The sequence below is a fragment of the Zingiber officinale genome, chromosome 8B, assembly GCF_018446385.1.
Source record: "Zingiber officinale cultivar Zhangliang chromosome 8B, Zo_v1.1, whole genome shotgun sequence".
Classification (NCBI taxonomy): domain Eukaryota; kingdom Viridiplantae; phylum Streptophyta; class Magnoliopsida; order Zingiberales; family Zingiberaceae; genus Zingiber; species Zingiber officinale.
This window is the reverse complement of record NC_056001.1, coordinates 35,449,115-35,473,814: the sequence shown is the minus strand read 5'-3', so window position 1 is coordinate 35,473,814 and position 24,700 is coordinate 35,449,115. Positions and strand designations below refer to the sequence as shown.

General features: G+C 40.2%; 1 protein-coding gene across 2 annotated transcripts; it reads left to right on the top strand.

The window, feature by feature from the left end:
• Positions 1 to 21,082: 21,082 nt before the first annotated feature.
• Positions 21,083 to 24,248, top strand: LOC122016747 (probable serine/threonine-protein kinase PBL26). 2 transcript variants are annotated; one of them, XM_042574140.1, is made up of 6 exons: positions 21,083 to 21,422; positions 21,562 to 21,696; positions 22,387 to 22,568; positions 22,688 to 22,877; positions 23,008 to 23,399; positions 23,571 to 24,248. In XM_042574140.1, the coding sequence occupies exons 2-6, from the start codon at positions 21,600 to 21,602 to the stop codon at positions 23,799 to 23,801; spliced, it is 1,092 nt and encodes a 363-aa protein (XP_042430074.1). In that variant the 5' UTR covers positions 21,083 to 21,422; positions 21,562 to 21,599; the 3' UTR covers positions 23,802 to 24,248. The 2 variants fall into 2 exon arrangements, with proteins under 2 accessions (XP_042430074.1, XP_042430073.1); XM_042574139.1 differs by having other exon boundaries at positions 21,083 to 21,696.
• The last annotated feature ends 452 nt before the right edge of the window (positions 24,249 to 24,700 follow it).

Sequence of the window (24,700 nt, the reverse complement as noted above, 5' to 3'; positions counted from 1 at the left end):
AGTAGTACCACACAACCTTATTGTCATATCGGACTAAGTCCACCTGCAGAGTTTACATGACAATCCTTATGAGCTCCTCAAGGGGACATCATCAACCTAGATTACTAGGACACAGTTTCATTCTATAATCAACAACACACCATATAAATAATATCATTTCCCAACTTATCAGGCATATTGATTTAATGAACTAAATCTCACCCTTTGATAAATTAAAGAAATAAATATTAAGTATACGTGCTTGTTATTATATCATGATTAAGAGTACGCACTTCCATAATAACAGAGGTTTTGTTCTTTTATGTAGTCAGTATAAAAAGAAATTACCTCAAATGGTCCTACTCAATACATTCATAGTGTACTAGTGTAATTTTATAGTCAAGATAAACTAATACCAAATTACACTACAACCACTTCAAAGGTTTGTCTCATTCCAACTTGATTGTGAGCTACTATTTATAATTTATAAGGAACTGATAACATGATCTTCTGTGTATCACCTCACACCATGTTATCTATAATATAAATTAAATGGACAACTACACTTAGCATAAATGTAGACATTTGACCAATGTGATTCTTATTTCAAAATGAATGTTAATACAAAAAGCTAGACTTTTAGTATACATTCTAACACGAATGAACGCCTGGATAACTTCCATAGGAGCCTTAGTGCACTTCCTGCAGGATGTACTTTGCGTCCTCTGGTCCAACACACTTGAGCAGGAGTCTGGAGAAGGCTCTCTTATACAGTTGATCTCTGACCAAGGTGAACCGTCTGACCCTCTTCTTTAGTAGTCGAGCTGTCTCTAGGTCGATAGGTGTGCTACCCGATTAGAGGAATTCAATTAGTAGCATTGTTTAATCGCTCGAGATGACCACTCCCTCTATTCGATCGATGTGCACCACCAATGAGACATGTTCAATTGGATGGCTGATCACGACCGACGATAATGATCTAGCTAACTTTTTCAGTTCATCTGCTGCTTAATTGTCCGATCGGGGTATTTTCTGTATAGTGACCTTTTGAAAATTTAACTTCAGCTTCTCGAAAGCTTCTACATATAACTTGAGTCGGGAGCTGCTAATATCGAACGTCCCTGATAGCTATTGGGCGACCAACTGAGAGTCCGAGTGAATGAGAACTTTTGTGGCTCCGACATGCCGCGCTGCCTGTAAGCCGACTATCAAGACTTCATACTTGGCTTTGTTGTTTGTGGCTCGATAATTCAATTGAACGAAAAGTTACATCCGGTCTTCCAATGGTGAAATGAGCAGAATGTCGATCCTACTACCTTGTCGAGTGGATGAACCATCGACATATATTCTCCAAGTTACTTCCGGCTCGGTTTTCTGGACCTCTGTAACAAAATCAGCCAAGGTCTGAGCTTTGATCGCCATTCGGGGTTGATATTGAATATCAAACTCGCTTCGGTTGTACATTTGATTAATCAACCAGACACCTCTGGGTTGAGGAAGACTCTTCCCAGGGTACTGTTGGTCATGACAATGATCGGATGAACGAGAAAGTACAGGTGGAGTCTCCAAGCGACAAGCACCAAAGTGTAAGCTAATTTTTCCAGACTAGTGTAGCGGGATTCGACGTCTTTCAATATATTGCTTAAAAAGTATATTCAGGTTGTTGTTCATAGTTGTTTTGCTTGACTAATGTCGAGTCGACCGCAAACTTGGTGGACGACAAATAGATCCAAAGTGGTTCCTCGACGCTCGGCTTAGCTAACACAGGCAAGGAGTTAAAATACTCCTTAAGCTCTTCCAATTCCCGGTGATACTTCACATCCCAATGAAATTTAGTCGCTTGGCGCAGCACCTTGAAGAACGACAGGCTTCGGTCGGATGACTTAGATATGAATCTGGACAACGCGGTGATCCGTCCAATCAGCCGTTGGGCCTCCTTCAAGCTACACAGCGATGGCATGTCTTGTAAGGCCTTGATCTCGCTCGAATTCGCCTCGATCCCCTGTTCGATGATGATATATCTGAAGAAGCGTCCACTCTTAGCGCCGAACAGACACTTGCTTGGGTTCAGGTTCATCCCGTATGTCCTCAAGGTTCGACATGTTTCCTCAATATCTGCACACAGATCAGCAGCTCGAATTGACTTTATTAATATGTCGTCGACGTATACCTCCAAGTTACGACCGATCTACTCCCGATCGCACAAGTTTTATATATATATTTTTTCCTAAGTGGACATGGATAAAATAGACCTCTCCATAAAATTAGAGATTTTTTAGATGTCTCTGGAATTTCTAGTGCATTTTTGAAGTTGGGTTAAAAGGTTGATTTTTGCTAAAATAGTGTACCACTTGACTGGTACAGTTACCAGTCGACTGGTAATAGTATTTTTGAGCATAGAAGGTCTCTGTGAGCTCATTTTGACAAGGGCAGTAGACTGGGGTTTATATCAGTCGACTAGTAACATTGTTCATGAGCATAAAATGTCTCTGTAAGCTCATTTTGATGATGACAGTCGACTGAGACTTATATCGGTCGACTGATACGGTCTGAAAATATTTTTCAGCATTAGAAAATAATCAAAAGAGTGGTGAACATGTATGTAATCTTTTGGGGGATTAATACATAATGTTTATGATCATTAGAGGTCAAAAAGTCCAATAATTGGGATATTGTTGGAGCTCTTTTTGATGTATGGCAAAGGGGGAGAAATTTAGGTTTAAGTGGGAAACCTACACACCTTTGCAAGAAATCCTAGCTCAAGGGGGAGCTTAGGTGAAGGAGGAGCGATTGCTCATTTATTAGCAAAGGGGGAGAAGTTTACCTTTGCAAGAAATTCTAGCTTAAGGGGGACCTTAGGTGAAGGGGGAGCCTACGATTATGTTCCATGATTTAAGCATGTGTAGATTGCATGTTTATTTGCATTATTATTGCTATATTGTTTCTCTAACTTAAACAGGTTGCCAAACATCAGAAAGAGGGAGATTGTTGGAGCAATTTGGGTACCCTAGGTTTTGATGTTTGAGCAAAGGTTTAAATTAGGTTTATTATTGTATTTGACATGCATTGTGAGTGCGCAGGATACAGGTACAACAAGGAAGTCCAAGGGTGATCTTGACAAAAGAGGAAAGTCCAAGGATGAGTCTTGGCGGTGTAAGTCCAAGCATGTAATCTTGGCAACGTAAGTCCAAGTGTGACTTGGCAATGGATGAAGTTTCGGAGGCGCGACCTCTTGGCAAAGGAAGACCCGACAACAATGACAAGGTCGATGGAAGCTCCAGAAGGCAAGACGTGAAGGATGGGGAGTCATCCGAGGGACGCAAGGCTAATGGAGGGGGTTAAAAGGCTAGATCTAGGTTGGTCGGACGAGGACGAATGTTGACTAAATGTACTCGGGGATTAAATCCTAGGATTAGGAGTTTACTGTAATGTTACTGTAGCATTACTGTAGCGTTATTGTAGCAGTACTGTAACAGTCGACTGGTAGCCGACCATTGGCTTGTAACGGTCGAATTTTACTTAGGACCAATCGATTGGTGGTTGTACCAGTCAACTAGTGGCGGGGAAAACAGTATGTGTTTTCCTCCCGAGCTCTATTTAATAGAGCTCAGGGTGCTTGGCCAAGGTTGACGAAAATAGAGGTGGTTAACCCCTATTAGAGTCTCCAAGGTCTTTTGAGTGATCAAGAGCTTGTGTGAGTTTGTGGCGAGGTTTCTCCACCCACAAGGAGCTACTCGAGCTAGCTGGAGGTTTTTCGGGGAGTCATCAACCGATGGATCGGGATCGTCCACCTTATGGACAGTCTGGAGTAGGTGTAAGGGATCTCCGAACCACGTTACATAAATGTGTTAGAGGTTTGATTGTCTTGGTTATTGTCTCTAGGTTTAGCTTTCTATTTGTTAAATTTGTTTTGTATTTCCGCTGCGCACTGACAACCGTAGGAAGCAATGATTTGGGTGAGACGCTATTCATCCCCCCTCTAGCGGACGTCAAGGTCCCAATAGTCCTCCTCAAGGGCTCCTCACCAAGTGAAATGGCTAGCTTGGTTTGACCAATCAGCAACACTTGGTTGCCCGTGAAACCTGTTAGAGTATATACTAAAAGTCTAGCTTTTTGTATAAACATTTAAGAATCACATTGGTCAAATTATCTACATTTACTGCTAAGTATAGTTGTTCAATTAATTTATATTATAGATAACATGGTGTGTGGTGTCACACACAGAAGATCATGTTATCGGTTCTTTGTAAATTATAAACAGTAGCTCACGACTTAGATGGAAAGGAACAAACCATTGGAATAGTCGTAGTGTAATTATGTATTAGTTTATCTTGACTAATAAATTACACTAAGTACACTCCAAGTATATTGAGTAGGACCATTTAAGGTAAGTTCTTTTTATACTGATTTAATAAAAGAACAAGACCTTAGCTATTATGGAAGTGTGTGCTCTTAATCCTAATATAATAACAAGCACATATATTTAGTATTTATTTCTTTAACTTATCAATGAGTGAGATTTAGCTCGATAAATTAATAAGCCCGATAAGTTGGGAAATGATATTACTTATAGTGTGTGTTGTTGATTATAGAAGGAAATTGTGTCCTAGTAATCTAGGTTGAGAATGCCCCCAAGAGGAGCTCATAAGGATTGTCATGTTAAACCCTGCAGGTGGACTTAGTCCGACATGACGATGAGGTTGAGTGGTACTACTCTTGGACTAAGATATTAATTAAGTGAGTTGTCAGTAACTCATTTAATTATTGGACATTCAACATCTTAAACACAGGGAAACTAACACACTCATAATAAGAAGGAGCCCAAAACGTAATTTGAGATTGGTGCGGTAGTTCAATAATAATTCTTTAGTGGTATGAATTATTATTGATGAAATTAAGTTAAGTGTTCGGGGCGAACACGGGGAGCTTAATTTCATCGGGAGACCAAAACCAATTCCTCCTCTCGGTCCCTATCGTAGCCTCTTGTATATAGAGATTTATACCCACCCATATCCATCTTCTTACCCACCTTAAGGTGGCCGGCCAAGCTTAGCTTGGAGCCCAAGCTAGGGCCAGCTAAACCAAGGTATGAGGTGGCCGGCCCTAGCTTGAGTCCAAGTTTGGTGTGGCCGTCCATAATTAATTAAAAGGTTTTTTTTTTAAAAATTTTTTCTTATGTAGATTTCATGGTTTTAAAAGAGAGTTTAAAATTTAAATGTTTCTTTTTATAGCTTTCTACTAAGGATTAAGAAAAGATTTGATATCTTTCCTTATTTGTAGATTGATAGGAAGATTTTAATTTTGATAAAACTTTCCTTTTTTGTAACCATGTTCATGATTTTAAAAGAGAGTTTTAAAATTAAATATTTTCTTTTATAAGTTTCTACAAAAGATTAAGAAAATATTTGATATCTTTCCTTATTTGTAGATTGAAAGGAGATTTTAATTTTAAAGAAAACTTTTCTTTTTGGAAATCATCCACATGTTTATAAGAAATATTTTAATTTATAAAATTTCCTTTTATAACCCACCATGAAGGGAAAAATTATTAGAGAAATTTTTTATAAATTTCTGGAAACAAATTAGAAAGTTTTAATTCTTGTGTGAATTAAACTTTCCTTGTTTGGAGCTTATAGGTGGTCGGCCATGTTATTAATGAAAAGGAAATTGTTTTTTAATTAAATAATTTTTTTTTTCATGGCAAAGGAATTAAGGAAGTTTTTTATTTAAATTTCCTTATTTGCCAAGACCAAGGATTATAAAAGAGGGGGTAGAGGTGCCTTCAAGGACGGCGACTCTATTCTATTTCTTCCTCTCCTTTCCTCCTTGGTGGTGGCCGGCCCTATTGCTTTTCCCTCTTCTTTTTCTTTCTTCTTCATTGGCCGAACCTCATCATCTCTTGGAGCTTGAAGGTGGCTGGGTTCTAGCTTGGAGAAGAAGGAGAGAAAGGAAGCATCCCTTTGGAGCTTGGTGGTGGTGGCCGAACCTCATCTATTCTTGGAGTACTTGTGGTGGCCGAACCTTGCAAGGAGAAGAAGACTTTGGGTGTTCTCATCTCGGTAGATCGTTGCCCACACAACGTCCGGGATAAGAAGAGGAATACGGTAGAAGATCAAGAGGTCGTTGCATACAAAGGAAGGTACAACTAGTAATTATTTTCCGCATCATACTAGTTTTTCTTTTGTATGAATTCCAAACACAAGAGACATTAGATTCTAGTTTTTCGAATTGTAATTCGAGTTTGTGTTTTTCTTTGTTTTTCGAATTTGTGATTCGATTGTTCTTTTTGGTTAAACCTAGAGTTATATAAGGAAATTAAATGTTAGCTTTCCTTAAAAGACTTTGTCTAGGCGGTGGTGGATGCTTCCATACCCAAGAAGGCTATGTGTCTCACCATGCAGTCCTGGAAGCCAATTTTGAAAATTAATATTTAATTAAATTTATAACATAGATTGATTTGGATCAATAGTGTTAAGTTCTGCTTGCGATCCAAGTCTAAACCATTAAGAATATATAAGTTAAATTTGGAATCAATAATGTTAAGTTCCGTTTGTAATTCCTAATTTAACTTATAAAAAACACAATAGGTTGTTTAGGAAAAAGTTTGACACTTGTACAAAATTTTTGTACAGTGGAACCGGTACGATCCTCCTAGGACCAACCAACAAAACCATAGAGCGAAGTCGTCATCGGCAGCAATTTGCTCCGGTCGATTTACAACTGATCAAATGTCTTTTTGTATATGATGTTCACTAAGCTCTCTATATCAACAAAAGTTCGATAGATTGTATAATTAGCAATTACCGCTCAGATGATCAGTGCATCATTGTGAGGGATCTCTATTCCCTCTAAGTCTTTAGGGTCAAAGCTGATTTAGGGTCCTTTAGCTTTCTCCTTGCTGTAGCTAACAACGTGTATCTCTTGTCGCCGAGCATGCAGCTTCCTTACTCGATTAGAATCTCCGTCGATCGGCCCTCTTGCAATCATACCTACCTCTCCCGTGCGGCTTACTCCGGTTCTCTTCCTCTCGTGCCGACGGTTCGTTCCGCTCGGCGAAGCATTGAGCGGGACTTCGAATGTTCCAACGCTGAGGCTGATGGCGGCATGGTTCGAGCATTGTCCTTTCTCCCTCAATTCGAACGGTTGATCGACGCCTTTGTCACCGATCAGGTGATCGTGATCGATGGCGATCCCTGCGTTGCTGGCTGCCAGGTCATAGCAGTCCCGGATGTTGTACGTCACCGACTGGTGGAAGGAGCATAACATCGACGTCCACACCTTACCTTTTGTAGCATTTGGACGAGCAACCGCCACATATTGTATGGCATGTGTCCCGGGTGTTGGTGCAACCTTAGGTCAAGGTTGACCTGGTTGACCTGACTCGAGTTGACCTGACTCGAGTTGTATTTTGATGTTTGACTTAGGAAGATTGTTGGTGCAACCTTAGGTCAAGGTTGACCTAGTTGAGTTGTATTTTGATGTTTGACACTCGTGGAAGAGTTGTATTCTTGATATGGGACAAGAATAGATGTTTGGGAGATTATTGGTGCAACCGTAGGTCAAGGTTGACCTGGTTGACCTGATTCGGGAAAAAGTCCAAGTATGGAGACTTGGCAACGGAAAAGTCCAAGCAGGGAGCTTGGCACTGGAAAAGTCCAAGTATGGAGACTTGGCACTGGAAAAGTCCAAGCAGGGAGCTTGGCACGCGAAAAGTCCAAGTATGGAGACTTGGCACGGGAAAAGTCCAAATATGGAGACTTGCTGGAAAAGTCCAAGTATGGAGACTTGGACGGAGAAGTCCAGCAGGGAGCTTGCACGAGGGAAAGTCCTAACTGGATGTTAGGCATTGGAAAGTCCCGTGAGTGAAGCCGAGCAGTAGGAAAGTCCTAACGGGATGTTAGGCAAGGTGGAAAGTCCCGGTGAGTGAAGGCGGTGGAAAAGTCCTAACTGGATGTTAGGCAATGGGAAAGTCCTAATGGGATGTTAGGCAGTTGGAAAGTCCCGTGAGTGAAGCCAGGCTAGAAAGTCCTAATCGGGATGTTAGGCGGTGTGGAAAGTCCCGTGAGTGAAGCCGGGCAGAAAATCGAGATGGATCAAGGATGATCGGACATCCGTGTGGAGAAGTCTAAGTGGGTCATAAGGATTGACCGGACAATTAGCGGGAAGTGCTAGCAGTCAAGGGAGTGACCGGATGCTAGGAATGATGTACCAACAGGTCAAGGTTGACCGAATGTTGGTGTGGAAGCCTTAGGTCTAGTCGAGAAGTCAGTTCACACCGGGATCGGGTGCACATAACCTGTTTGATTGGCATTGCCGATCGGAAGTGAAGGGAGTTGAGTCTCAACGAGTTTAGTCTACACCAGGAGTAGGGTCCAGATGGAACTTGTTCGATCGGCAAGACCGATCGGGAATGAAGGAAGTTAAGTCCCGATCGAGTTTAGCTCGTGCCGGGAGTGAGATCTGTTAGGGTCACCGATCAGGGTTCTAGCCGTTGTGACGCAACGGCTAGTTTCTTCGCTGTCTTCTTCGCAGGTATAAAGGGGTAGAGGGCTGCTGCTGCACGACTACTTCTTCTTCTTCCTTCCTGTTGCGAAGTGCTGTTGTGCTTGAGCTTTGTTGAGCTCCTCCTTGTCGAAGCTTCGCGTGAGCTTCATTCCACGACTAGATCAGCTGCTGCTGAGTTGCTTGTTGCATCTGTCCGTGAAGTTGCTACTTCATCCGGGACCCCAGTCGACGAGAAGGCAAGCTACTGTGTTTACATTCCTGTTGTATTTTGTTCTTGCTATTCTCTTGTACTCTTAGTTTGCTGTTGCAAGTGATTGTGGCGAGGTTTCTCCACCCACAAGGAGTTTGATTTAGCCGGTTTTCCGGGGACTCATCCACCGACGGATTGATAGGCTTCGTCCACCTTACGGACACGCCGAGGAGTAGGAGTTTCATCTCCGAACCTCGTTACATCCTTGCGTAGAGGTTTGATTTCTTCTCCTGTTTTCTTTCTGCATTTAGTTTCCGCTGCGCTAACCCTAGTTTGTAGAAAGAAACGCGAGCAATTGGGGTCGGCTATTCACACCCCCCTCTCTAGCCGTACGAAGAGATCCTAACAAGTGGTATCAGAGCAAAGGTTTGCTCTTCATCGGATTAACACCCGGGGAGCACGAGCTAGAGGATGGATCTACTCGGAGAAGATGTCATCATTCCATCCTTCTATGAATGCGGTGACTTCGCGTATTGGAAGGTAAGGATGAAGTACTTTCTTATGACTAACATAATGAATTGGTTTTGTGTACAAGAAGGTTTTACTCCTCCGGTGGATAAGGAAGGAAAACCTCTTGAGAAGAAGGAGTGGACCAGAGAACAAATTCACAAATCCGAAATCAACGAAGAGGTAACGAGAATAATTGAATTTTCATTGCCTACTAACATCTTGTGTAAGATAGGTTACAACAATGCCAAGGAATTATGGGATAACTTGGCCAAGTACCATGAGGAGAGCTCCACTTCAAATCATGAAGAGGAGACAAGTGAGTCATCAAGTAGCTCACATCATGGAGGAGAGGAATTAGAAGTTGAGGGTTACTCAACATCTAAGGACGAAGAGGAGGAGAGTTCTTCTTCAAGTTCGGAGCAAGAAGAAGAAGCTTCTACCTCCGAAAGGGATGAAGAAGAGAGCTCGCATCCACCCTCAACCCTAGGTAACTCAAGCAATTTAAGTTCAATTAAATTACACATTATGTGCTTTGAGTGTAGGGAACATGGACATTACAAGAGTAAGTGTCCGAAGAGGGTAAGAAAGACTCCACCGGCGCCAAAGGTCAAGGAAGCCGGAGTCCCGAAACGCAAGGGCAAGGAGCACATCGTGTGCTTCCAATGCAAGCAAAGGGGACACTATAGGAGCCATTGTCCGAGGGGGAGGCAACCTCACAAGGGCAAGAGACCGGGCACATCAATAGGGGGAGCTAAGGCAAACCCTAAGGTAACCTCTAAGGTTCATTTTTGCAATTCTAATAAAATGCATGCTAGGAATTTTATTGCATTTGTCGATAATAACAAGCATGATAACCTTAGGAATCAATACATGTGCTTAGGAGCTATGTTGGTTGCTACTCGGAAAACCTATAGGTTCCACTGTACAAAAATTTTGTACAAAGGTCTGAACCTTTTCCTAGCTACCATGTGTTCTTTTAAATTAAATTTTGGATCGCCTGCGGAACTTAACACGTTTGATCCAAAACTTAATCTATTTGTTCTTTTAGGTTTTGACTTGGATCTCCTGCGGAACTTAACACGTTCAACCCAAGTCTCCTTAAGTTATTAATTCCATTAAATATTAATTTCCATAATTGGTTCCCAGTACTGACGTGGCGAGGCACATGACCTTCTTGGATATGGGAGCAACCACCACCGACTAGACAAAACCTTTTATAGAAAGATAATATTTAATTTCCTAAAATAACTTTAGGTTAACCAAAGAGAGCAATCAAATCACAAGGAAAAGAAAAACAAAAGAACACAACTTCGAAAAACATATTCGAAATTCTAGAACGTAAGCCTCTTGTATTTGGTATTATTTCCATAAATAACTAGCATGATGCGGAAAAGGAAAAACTACTAGTTATACCTTCTAGAAAGACCTCTTGATCTTCTACCGTATTCCTCTTCTAACCTCGGACGTTGTGTGGGCAACGATCTACCAAGATGAGAAACCACCAACCACCTTCTTCTCCTCCAAGCAAGGTTCGGCCACAAAGGAAAAACTTCACCAAGGAGGAAAACCAAAATACTAACCAAGCTCCAAGAGATGCTAGCTTTCTCTCCTTCTTCTTCTTCTTCTCCGAGTAGTATCCGGCCACCACAAGAGCTCCAAGGGAGAGGGAGAGGTTCGGCCACCACAAGAGGAAGAAAAGGAGATGATGGCCGGCCACACCAAGGAAAAGAGGGAGAGAAATAATAGATGTTGTGTCTCATGAAGGCACCCTCACCCCTTCTTTTATATTCCTTGGCCTAGGCAAATTAGGAAATTTAATTACAATAAAATTTCCTTAATTTTCCTTGACATGAATTAATTGAGAAAAATAAAATAAAATTTCCCAATCAACTTGTAATGGCCGGCCACAATCAAAAGGAGCAAATTAGGAGAGTTTCAATCAACAAATTAAAACTTCCTAATTTGTTTCCGGAAATTTTAAAAAATAAAATTTCTCTTTAAAAATCTCTTCATGGTTAATAAAAGGAAATTTCTATAATTTTAATTTTATTAACATGTGAATAATTTTAAAGAGAAAATAAAACATCTCTCCAATCTACAAATAAGGAAAGAGATCTAATCTCTTTCTTTAATCTTTTGTAGATCTTTTACAAGAGAGATATTTTAATTTTAATTCTCTTTAAATTATATCTTCCACATAATAATAAAAATTAAAATTAAATTTCTTTTTTAATTTAATTTGGCCGGCCCCCACTAGCTTGGGTTCAAGCTAGGGCCGGCCACCCAAATTCATACCTAGGCCGACCCTAGCTTGTTCCCAAGCTAGCTTGGCCGGCCCCTTATTGGTGGGTATAGAAGGTGGGTATAGGTGGGTATAGAACTCTATAAATAAGAGGCTACGATAGGGACCGAGAGGAGGAATTGGTTTTGGTCTCCCGATAAAATTAAGCATCCCGTGTTCGCCCCGAACACACAACTTAATTTTATCAATGATAATTCATTCCACTAGAGAACTATCATTGAACTACCGCACCAATCCCAAATTACATTTTTGGGCTCCTTCTTATTATGAGTGTGTTAGTCTCCCTGTGTTTAAGATATCGAATGTCCACTAATTAAGTGAGTTACTGACAACTCATTTAATTAATATCTAAGTCCAAGAGTAGTACCACTCAACCTTATCGTCATGTCGGACTAAGTCCACCTGCAGGGTTTAACATGACAATCCTTATGAGCTCCTCTTGGGGGCATTATCAACCTAGTATCTCTAGGACACAGTTTCCTTCTATAATCAACAACACACACTATAAGTGATATCATTTCCCAACTTATCGGGTTTATTGATTCATCGAACTAAATCTCACCCATTGATAAATTAAAGAAATAAATATCAAACATATGTGCTTGTTATTATATTAGGATTAAGAGCACACACTTCCATAATAACTGAGGTCTTTGTTCCTTTATAAAGTCAGTATAAAAGAAACGACCTCTAATGGTCCTACTCAATACACTCTGAGTGTACTAGTGTAATTATATAGTCAAGATAAACTAATACCTAATTACACTACGACCTTCTAATGGTTTGTTCCTTTCCATTTTGGTCGTGAGCTACTGTTTATAATTTATAAGGTACTGATAACATTATCTTCTGCATGTGACACCACATACTATGTTATCTACAATATAAATTAATTGAACAACTACAACTAAATGTAGACAATTTGACCAAATGTGATTCTTTATTCATAATGAATGTTTACAAAGCTTAGGCTTTCAGTATACACTCCAACGAGCTAAACATGTGAGTCTAGATAAGGATATTTCTAGAAAGGCTAACCCTAGGATCAACCCATCTAAGGCTAAGGATAACCTAGGTAGGAATCCTAAATCAACTAGACATATGCCTAAGAATACCTCAAGGAAGAGTGATAAATCAAAAATTGAGGTATTAGAGAAGGAGAATCAAGTCTTGAAGTCAAGACTTGATACTTTGGAAAAGACTCTTAAGAACATGGAGAAGTCATCCCTAGGGTTTAAGGGTCAAAAACCAATGTCCAAGGACAAGAAAGGTATGGGTCACAAACCTAAGTCCCAATTGGTCAAGCCCACCTATCATGATGTTCCATTCGAGTATGGAACAAAACCTAGGGCTAGGAAGACCACCAAGGTCACAAGGGGAGTCACCCCTAGAGTTGATCTTGATGAGTCCCAAATGACCAAGGCTTCAAAGCCTAGGAGGGTCATTAGGAGGGTTGCTAGGGAAGTCATCCCTAGTGAATATTTAGTGAACCCAATGAGCTCACATAGATATTGGGTTCCTAGGAGCATCTTCTCTATCCCATAGATGGGTTAGAGAGTGTCAACTCCAATTAGAAGGGTAGTTAACCCAACTTTGAGGAAATTGACACTCAAGGAGCATTTTCAAGGTTTTGATAACCTTTGAAAATGAAAAAGAATTATTATTTACTCCTTGAAGAGTAAATTGTGCCATATTTGAAAAATATCGATTTTAATCTTATTTGGCACAATTTAAGAAAACCTAGAGAAATACCATAATTGGGATTTTGATTTTCTCTTAGGGATATATGGGCAATCTAGGGTTAGATTTTAAGTTAGCTAAGGCTAAGGATACTTAGATAGGGAATTTAGGTATTTTATTTGTGCTAACTTGCCATGATTGGTTGCCATATGTCATGCCATGACATCATATTTATTTTATTATCATTTGAAATGTCATGATAATGCTTAGGCTAGTTTATATGTCATGCTTTATTTAAGTTTTCAAACTTTATGCCATGACATCATGACATTGGCACATGTTTTTACTTATGATATCATTATATGCCATGTCATCATCTCTTGCATTATAATCAATGAAATTGATTTGAGGACAAACATATAATTTGATATTGAGATCAAATTGGTGTTTAGAAAATGCATGAGAACTTAGCCTAAGTTGACCTTAACCCATATCTCACATCAAATTGACTTGAATGTGGTTTGATACACCTTAGATGTGTGTGAGATATTAGGATCATGAGTTAGGATCAAGGTGCATTGTCCTTGTACCTAGATGACCCTAATTCAAGAAATTAAGGATCATAGGGAAAGCTTGTGTACAAGTCATGTACATCTAGCCCTAAGATTATGGTCCTAAATTCAAATGGTTTTAAAAGCATTTTAAAATTGATTTGAAAAACCTTGATGAAGCTTTCCTAGTGATAGCATTCATCATTGAACATTGTGATACAAAGTTGAGTTAAACTTGAACTATTTCAAAGTTTTTGAACTTTGTATCAAGATTGAAAAATGGAAGTTATTTTCATAGAAAACTATTTTTCCATGATAGTATATGTTATGAGGAATGTATCCTCAAAATTTTACAATTTTTCGAATTTTTTGGAATTTTCTAGGAGTTTCTGAATTTCGGGAAGGAAATTTCAGAAATCTGCCTATCAGAGTCTGGATCGGTCTGGGGACCGATCCAGGTAAGTCCTGATCGGTCTGTGGACCGATCCAGTGAGATCCAGAAAGCGGGGATCGGTCTGGGGACCGATCAGTGCGTGCCAGTTTCTGATTTGGGACCGATCCATGGGTTCCGATCGGTCTGGGGACCGATCAGAGCGTGCCAGTTTCTGATTTTCAGCTGTTGGTCTGAAATTTCAGCTGGAAGTTGGGTTTTGTGGATTTCTAAAGGTTTGGAACTCACAAAGACATTGTTGGTGCAATGGTCAAGGGGGAGTTAACCTTTAGGGGGAGTTTTACCTAATTGTCAAGGGGGAGTTGACTGTTAGGGGGAGTTTTTACTCCTTAAGACTTTTGAGGATTAGTGATATGAGATTATCACTAAGCTGATTGTTGAGTTTAGTATCAAGGGGGAAATTAAGAGTTTCAATGAAATGTATGAGACTTTCATTAGGAAGAAACTCTTGACCTTGATACCCTTTTTTTTTTTTTTTCCTTTTTGATGTGTGTCAAAAAGGGGAGAGTGTTCATTGGAGAATTATTGGAGAACCCAAGTTAGGTTATCGGGTTAACCTAAGCTAGGTAAAGAATGTCAAGGAATGTTCAAGAAAAGAACATTGGAATTCTTTTTGATGTGTGTCAAAAAGGGGGAGAATTATTGGAGAACCCAAGTTAGGTTATCGGGTTAACCTAAGGGGAGAATGTCCAGAGAATGTTAAAGAAAAGAACATTGGACATTGGAAGATGGTTGGAAAACCTAAGTTAGGTTATCGGGTTAACCTAACTTGATTATGGGTTTTGTCAAACATCAAAAAGGGGGAGATTGTTGGTGCAACCTTAGGTCAAGGTTGACCTGACTCGAGTTGACCTGACTCGAGTTGTATTTTGATGTTTGACTTAGGAAGATTGTTGGTGCAACCTTAGGTCAAGGTTGACCTAGTTGAGTTGTATTTTGATGTTTGACACTCGTGGAAGAGTTGTATTCTTGATATGGGACAAGAATAGATGTTTGGGAGATTATTGGTGCAACCGTAGGTCAAGGTTGACCTGGTTGACCTGATTCGGGAAAAAGTCCAAGTATGGAGACTTGGCAACGGAAAAGTCCAAGCAGGGAGCTTGGCACTGGAAAAGTCCAAGTATGGAGACTTGACACTGGAAAAGTCCAAGCAGGGAGCTTGGCACGCGAAAAGTCCAAGTATGGAGACTTGGCACGGGAAAAGTCCAAGTATGGAGACTTGGCACTGGAAAAGTCCAAGTATGGAGACTTGGCTGGAAAAGTCCAAGTATGGAGACTTGGCACGGAGAAGTCCAAGCAGGAGCTTGGCACGAGGGAAAGTCCTAACTGGATGTTAGGCGGTTGGAAAGTCCCGTGAGTGAAGCCAAGCAGTGGGAAAGTCCTAACGGGATGTTAGGCAGTGGAAAGTCCCGTGAGTGAAGCCGTGGAAAAGTCCTAACGGGATGTTAGGCAATGGGAAAGTCCTAACGGGATGTTAGGCGGTTGGAAAGTCCCGTGAGTGAAGCCAAGCGGGAGAAAGTCCTAATCGGGATGTTAGGTGGAAAGTCCTGGTGAGTGAAGCCGGGCAAGGGAAAAATCCAGATGGATCAAGGATGATCGGACATCTGGTGTGGAGAAGTCTAAGTGGGTCATAAGGATTGACCGGACAATTAGCGGGAAGTGCTAGCAGGTCAAGGGAGTGACCGGATGCTAGGAATGATGTACCAACAGGTCAAGGTTGACCGAATGTTGGTGTGGAAGCCTTAGGTCTAGGGCTGAGAAGTTTGGATCGGTCTGGTGACCGATCCAGTGATACTGCGTTTGCCCTGATCGGTCTGGTGACCGATCAGAATCAGATCAGTGGCTCACTGATTGTAATCTGATCGGTCTGGAGACCGATCAGGAGGCAACGCAACCTCGCGAGAAGAAAGCCGTGGATCGGTCTGCTGACCGATCCACCCATGGCCTGATCGGTCGGCAAGACCGATCAGGGCTTCGATCGCGACACCTGATCGTTCTGGGGACCGATCAGGTGACAAACAGAAGCTTCATGTTCCTAGGCTGATCGGTCTGCAGACCGATCAGGGTTCTAGCCGTTGCGACGCAACGGCTAGTTTCTTCGCTGTCTTCTTCGCAGGTATAAAGGGGTCGAGGGCTGCACGACTACTTCTTCTTCTTCCTTCCTGTTGCGAAGTGCTGTTGTGCTTGAGCTTTGTTGAGCTCCTCCTTGTCGAAGCTTCGCGTGAGCTTCATTCCACGACTGGATCAGCTGCTGCTGAGTTGCTTGTTGCATCTGTCCGTGAAGTTGATACTTCATCCGGGACCCCAGTCGACGAGAAGGCAAGCTACTGTGTTTACATTCCTGTTGTATTTTGTTCTTGCTATTCTCTTGTACTCTTAGTTTGCTGTTGCAAGTGATTGTGGCGAGGTTTCTCCACCCACAAGGAGTTTGATTTAGCCGGTTTTCCGGGGACTCATCCACCGACGGATTGATAGGCTTCGTCCACCTTACGGACACGCCGAGGAGTAGGAGTTTCATCTCCGAACCTCGTTACATCCTTGCGTAGAGGTTTGATTTCTTCTCCTGTTTTCTTTCTGCATTTAGTTTCCGCTGCGCTAACCCTAGTTTGTAGAAAGAAACGCGAGCAATTGGGGTCGGCTATTCACACCCCCCCTCTCTAGCCGTACGAAGAGATCCTAACACCGGGCTCGTGTGGCGGGGCTTCTCTTGATCGAGACCCCTTGGGAGGTTGATGGTTGTTTGACTGACGTCGTTCAGATACTCCTGTGGGCTCGACATACGTCTCCTTCTTCCTTGCCGCCTGAGCTTCTTCCATATTGATGTATTCTTTAGCCTTCTTTTGTAGGTGGCCAAAGTCCCTTGGCGGCTTCCGAATGAGCGATCAGAAGAACTCTCCTTCAGTGAGCCCTTGGGTGAAGGCGTTCACCAACACATCCAAGGAGACTGTTAGGATGTTCATCGTCACCTGATTGAAGCGGTGAATATAGACCCTTAACGCTTCTCGAGACCCCTGCTTCAATGAGAATAGATTTACACTTGTCTTCTGATGACGACGACTGCTAGCAAAGTGATGCTGGAAAGTCGCTCGGAAATCCTTGAAGCTGTGGATCGAGTTGCTCGGCAACCACTTGAACTAGTGTTGCGCCGATCCAGATAACTTGGTGAGGAAGACTAGGCATTTCACCCCATTCATATACTGGTGAAATGTGACCACGTTATCAAACTTGGCCAAGTGGTCATTGGGGTTGGTCGCTCCATTATATTCCCCAATCGTCAGTGGGGTGTAATGTTTTGACAGAGGGTCATTTAGAATTTCCTTCGAAAATTACTGATTGACTCGCTCGGGAGAATTATCCTCTCTAGGTGCCTTCCTTTTCCTTGTTTCTCGAGCGGGTGCCTCATCCGAGGAAGATCTCCGGTCTCTGTCCGCTCAGGCCCTCTCTTCTGTTGGAGTCTATAACGGTGCTCGGTGTAAGGGGACTGACACATGAGGTGCTTCCCTATAGGTGTCGATCGGCCTCTTGTTCGAGTCCCAAATGGAAAGTTGTTCCATTCGATCCCCTCACTCAGCCTGACGACCTGCCGCGGAGGCTGCAGGCTCCTGCGCTTGGCGATCGGCCAGTGCCTGTTGTTGTCATTGCTCCAATATCTTTGTCACTCGAGCTTGTAGTAGTATGTCAAGATCCTCTTGCGTCAACGTCACTGTTGTGAGTCATCCAGCATCTTCTATCTTCTCATTTGGATGCAGGCTACGTTCCCACAGATAGCGCCAAAATGATCCTGTTCGAAGGCGTGAAGCTGGAAAGCCGGGGATGTGTCAGTTCCGCTGACTGGATGAAGATCTCGCTCCTATCTGCAAAACAAACCAAACCAGAGAAGGGGTCCTTGGCGTTGGCCCTCCGACGCTCAAATTAGAAACAGAAGAAGAGGAATAAAAAATAATAGGGACAGAAATGAATCCTTGCTTTTCTTCATATCTAGCATACTCTTTTATACCTGTTTTAGTGACCTTTCATATGTCTCTATTTAATGATATTAATTGCAGACAGAAGATATCTTTGTCTTGGCTTCTCCACATTCAATAATAGATGGAGTGTTCTCTTCCCCTTATTAAGTATCCATCTATTCCTCTTTTATTATATCGGTTCATTACACTGTCAATGGCATACCTCGAGTCGGACGGGTGGCTCGATCGACTAGCTCTCCTGCCGATCAGGCTGACCAAACGCTGTTTCATCCATACGGCCGACCAGACAGCGGTTCCTTCGATCGGCCTATATAGCTCCCTCTCGCTCGGGCGACGCGGTTGAGCCTCTGAATCCTGATGTTGATCGTTTTAACTTTGATCTCCACTGTGACCGTTAACCCATGCTAGGTGGGCTTGTCTTTACCGCCACATCATTACCCATGTCATCCTTCATGCTGACTCTTATCTATTGCTTCTCAAGCACAATTTTCTTTGATGCTCCTCGTATTATGTTGCCTCAAGTGACCCATATTACCCTTCTCAAAAATAATTTAGACATTAAGCCACCATGTGCTTCATGTGTGTATCACTAAGTCTCTATGGACTTAGACACACAAGTTAAACTATAATGCAAGACCTAACTAAAATCTTTGTCCAAGCATAGAAACTCATGGTCAAATCGGACCACTAGGGGTTTCAAACTCATAATCATCTTGACCTATTAGAACTTTCATTTGTCCAATCTCAAGTCAATATTAACCTCACTGAGACATCCATGTGTCTAAAGACCACTTCTTTGAGACTTTCGCTTGTCTTGCATCAAGTCAACCTTGATATGCCAAAACTTTTCCTCTTATCAAAGACTTCGGCATGTCTTACATCAAGTTAATCTTGATATACCAAAACTTTTTCCCTAAGTATCCAATCAACTTTCACTTGCCTAGACTTCCATCACTTATAAGTATCTAATGAATTTGACTTACTTGGAGTTCCGCATACCGTTGAAGTGATGGGATATGTGGAAATCAGAGTTGGAATAGCTAAAAGGGGAGGGGTGAATAGTGAATTTGCAATAAAATTATTATTTCTTTTTCTTGCAATTTCTTAGCAAGGACATATACATATTAGAGAAAATAAACATTAATAAATCAAAGCATAAACATACCAAGATTGAGATTTATTTGATTCACAACCCCTAGATTATTAAGTCCAATGATTATACATAGTGTTATCACTAATTTCTTATTTTCAGTAAATACTGAAAGTGGAGAAACCTCTTATACAAGTGAGTATTATAAAAGAACTAAGAGTGCAATAAAGTAAATAAGGAGGTAGAAATTTGGAGCTTATTTTTGTATGTTATCTTCGCCAAAACCCGCTCACCACAAAAATACTTTAAACGAAATTTATTACACTCCTTGTAGCTCCCTGAGTGTAATTATACCCTCAAACATGGGATATTAAGTTTTGAGCACTTTAGAAACACTTTAAATCAAGTTCATTGTACTTCTTACATTTACAAGTTTTTGACAATCAATTAGCACAGTCAATTAGAATCCACATATGAAGCATAAAATATTTAAAAATTGATTGGAACAATTGATTTGACTTGACTCTATAAAAAAATTTCGCCAACCACCAGGATAAATAAAAAAATGCTCGTGCGGGTGACCCAAAAGCCCAATATCTTTTGACTATATACCCCATTTGAAAAAAAAAATTCTATAAATTTATCATAATTAGAGATTAAATCATGAGTCCTTAGGTGACCACCTAAATGACCTATTACTGCACCATAGTAAGGCGCTGTGATGTATAGCATTTGAGTATTAGACAAAGTTAACCATGCAGCTCAATAAATTATCATTTAAAATACGTATGTGTATAAGAATAAAACCATAGCAAAACTCTTAAAACATTAAGGAACTCAATACATAACTTAATCAGGGTTCTAACCGTTTTGTCCTAAACGGTTTGATTTCCTTTTAGGACTAAAATCTCACAAAAAAAAAAGTATCACTCTAAAGGCTCCAAGCAACATACTACAAAATTTATTTTTTTAATTCAATAAATTTAGAATCATTTAACATTTTTTTAGCTAGAATTACTATAATATCCTTAAAGATTCAATCATCAAAAGAAAATCTCAATAAAATTCTAAGGGTTAAGGAACACAGCGCATAGCTCCTCCTCCTCCTCCTCCTCCTCCTCCTTCTTCTTCTTTTTTTTTTTTCTTGATTTAATCGGTTTAGAAATTAACTTAGCTAAATTGAGAGAATTAAATTTACTTTGTCTTGAGTTGATTAAAAAAACAATATCGATATTATATATTTAGACCTTTGTATTTATAATTCAAAATTAATTTTAGAAAATAAATAATTTAAATTCAGAGAAAGAATAAACTAAATTTCAATTTATTCTAATTCCACAATCCAAAACCTATAAGCGAAGATCATATCCAAATACTAAATTTAAAGGGCAAAAGTCAAAAACCCCTTTCCATTAGAACAGTTAAAAGTTTTTTTAATATATTATTAAAACAACATTTATGATTTCAGCCTATTTTTATTTTTAATAATATTACAGCAGTTATAAATTCATAATTATTACGGACAGGTATGGAATCTTAATAATTATAATCCTAATAATTATATAGCTTCTAAATTGTATAAATACAGAAACTATGATTTATAATTGTTATAATATAAAATTAATATTAATTAAAATTTAAATATTATTATAATATAATATTAATAGTATCGATCAAAATTGAAGTATGGTACCGTAAATCTCATAATTATTATAATATAAAAAATAATTATTTTTTAAAAAATATTAAAATCAGATGAAATAGTATTTTGATAATAAATAAATAAGACTATTTCAATAAAAAAAAAAAGTGAAGTTTTTTTTTGGTTCCAATTTAAAATACCTCAAATCTCCTCTTTCATTTTTCCTCTCTCGGACGCCCATCTGTTCCCTGCGCGGTCAAAATGGCCTCAGATCCTCGCCGCCGCTTCCGGAGGAGGCACCCTACTTTTTGGCTTCCGCCCCAAACGGAAAAGCCGACTTCTGTTGCCATTCCTTCGCCACCGCCATCCCCCTCCCGCCCCGCCCCACCCTACCCCGGCCAAACATCTATCTTCGACGCAAATCGCATCAGCGATCTGGGGGCTTTCATCTCCCCCATAAGCCGTGCCAACTCTTTCGGGGTCTTGGATCGCGCTCCCGCCTGTTCCTCTCGTACGCTGACGCTTCATCGAAGATAGATTGGAGCTGTGGCCTGGTAGGTCGTGGTGCTGTTCGGCAATCGCAAGGGCAGTGTCTGGCTGGAACCATATGTTCAAGCTTCTTCGGCCCGGATGCCGGAAGTTATTCTTTTCGTCCGTGAGTTGCGTCAATTCATATGCCTAATGGAATTCTAGGTTTCTGTGGAAATTGGAGGCACTGGCACTTGTCGAGAATGAGCTGCTTTCCATGTTTCTCCAAAAAGAGCCAGAGGAAGGAAATTGCTCCTGGAAAAAGCCTCGCAAAGGATAATGTGTCCAGGAAGACGGCTGGTGAGCTTTCTTTCTTTATCCTGTTTTTGTTCCTTTTTTTTTTTTAAAAAAAATTATTTGTTGTTCGACCTAACTATTGCATCGTCTTCCCCTCCATTTTAAGGGATAACAAAGAACAATTCAGAAGAATGCCCTCTTTCTGCCTTCTTAATTATATGGATGTCTAGGCTCCATCTTAAACTATTCATTTTGTATGCTGGAAGACGTATGGTTCTAAGCATTTTTTTCCATTCTAATTTCATACAGTTTATCGTTGTTTTTATCTCTACTACCTCGTATTTGAACGAAAATGATATCCAGGTTCTTGTGTGCATTTTGAACTAAAACTGAGTTAGTGGAATCTCGGATGACAAAAAAAAAAAAATAGTGCATTTATTTTCTCGCCAAAGATAGGCTGTAGATATATACTGTAGACTGTAAAATCAAAAGAAAACGGCATAACATCTTCTAGTTTATCAGACTGTAACTTCTGGTTTGGAACTTCAGGCATTCATCAATGCAAAATTCTCTTCTACCCTCATTTCATTTATTCCCTCTGAGAGCTAAAAGTATTCAATGACTACAGGCAACATGTCTCTATACCATAATAGTTTGCCAAGAATGTAATGCTCATGATTTCAATGCTTGATTAATCATCTGCTTGCACTTTTTCATGTTCACATTGTCTACTTCTGAACTTCCATTTCCCAGACTACTCGGAGAAGCCTTCCGCTGAAGCATCCCAAAGGGATTCTGGCAAGGGCAATATTGCTGCGCTAACATTTACATTTGAGGAACTTGCATTAGCTACAAAGAATTTTCGAGCTGAATGTCTCCTAGGTGAAGGAGGGTTTGGTAGAGTGTACAAAGGTTACCTTGAGAACACTGGACAGGTAAAATGGTAAATTAATCAAAGTCAAGCTTTTACTTGATATGGCATTCTTGCATTCATTAAAAATAGATCTTATTGTATGACAAATTCACTGACATTGTTATGATCTGTTGGGTTTAGATAGCAGCTGTTAAACAGTTAAACAGGGCTGGTTTCCAAGGCAATAAAGAATTTGTTGTCGAAGTATTGATGCTTAGCCTCCTTCATCATCAAAATCTAGTCAAGCTTATTGGATACTGTGCTGATGGTGATCAAAGATTACTGGTGTATGAGTTCATGTCTATGGGCTCTCTAGAAGATCATTTGCTTGGTATTAAAATCAGAACTTATTGAAGAATCCATACATTGCAGCAGCATGCTATTTTTCATTTTTCAATTCATGCATCGACTTAATGTGTGATAGGCTCTTACAATTGGGAACAAATAAATTTTCTCCACAGTTATCTCACCCAATCAGAAACTCCTCAGCTGGTACACAAGAATGAAAATAGCTTATGGTGCTGCTCAAGGTCTAGAGTATTTGCATGAGAAGGCAAACCCACCAGTGATCTTTCGTGACTTCAAATCTTCTAACATCCTACTTGATCAGGATTTCAATGCCAAACTCTCTGATTTTGGTCTGGCAAAGCTAGTCCCTGTGGGGGATAAAGTTCATGTTTCTTCTAGGGTGATGGGAACAATTGGCTACTGTGCACCTGAGTATGCAAGAACAGGGCATCTAAGCTTGAAATCAGACGTGTATAGTTTTGGAGTAGTTTTGCTCGAGTTGATCACTGGAAGGAGGGCCATTGATGCAACTAGGCCAACAAATGAACAGAATCTTGTCGCTTGGGTATGAAATCTACTAGATTTTTTTTTCTTTTTCTTTTGTTGTACCCTAACAGTTTTAGCTTATGCATTGGACATCTTTGTATATACAGGATGATTGTTAATTCTTTATATTATTTGTTATGACATTCCATTGTCACATGTAATTTACCAAAACATATTTATATCTCTACAGGCAAAGCCAATGCTGGGAGACCAGAAGAGATTCCCTGAGCTAGTTGATCCACTTATACAAGGGAATTACCCACCGAATGGCTTGAGCCAGGCAGTAGCTGTTGCTGCAATGTGTCTGCAACAAGAGGCTTCAGTTCGACCGTCAATGACTGATGTTGTTATTTCACTGAACTTTCTCAAAACACCATCAGGCAGTCCTGAGGTAGACCCTACTCCCTCATCTCCAACATAAAAGGCACAAACTAATATAGGTCGACCGGAGCCAGAAGAGTATTCAAGGGGTCATAATCACTCTCAAGTTCTCCATGGTGTGGGTCGGACACTTACTGCTCAAGACTATTGGCAGGAATTGAGAGATTATGCAACCTGTTTGCTGAGCTTGTTACTTGTCTATATCCATAGCTTCACACCCAGAACCGCGTAGCATATTGATTTAGATTTCAGGAAAAGTTCTGAAAACCTGGAGTCTTATGGTGCTGCTGTGTTGGAAACTTGTGAAACTCAGGTCATATGAATAGTGGGGTTATACTAAATTGTTTATAAAATGTTCCAATAAATTGTGTCTGACAGATATGGACTATGAATTTACTTTAGTTTGTAAATAATCAGAAACATAAAATGGTACCAGTTAATGAGAAAATTTGTTAAGGTCTCCCCTAGATAGTAGCATTTATCTTTATAATCTTAGTGTCTTCTTTCACATCCATGATTTTTTGTGTATTTACAATTACAGCCCTAATTATCTACAAATATATTGATTTGTAGAACCTCTCAGACTTATTAGTAAAGTTAGCTATCTATTAGCCAATTTATATATCTTTTTGTCTATTTATGGAAGACTAGGTTTGATCTAGATAAAATCACATGTTAATGGAACCATAATTATGTATTCTATCTCTATGTTTGATTTGGCCATTATTGTTTGATCCATTGTCTTCTAATATATTAAGTTGCCTCCCAAAAGAAAACAATACCATAATGACTATGGTTACCTAAAAAAAATGGAAACATAGAGTAAATCAATTTTACATGGTTCGAAATTCTCAATTCTTACTCTACAATTTATGATCCTTTGATGGGTTGACCCTATACCTCTTCCCCTTGCAGGTACCTTTCAAAGGTAGAGAAATC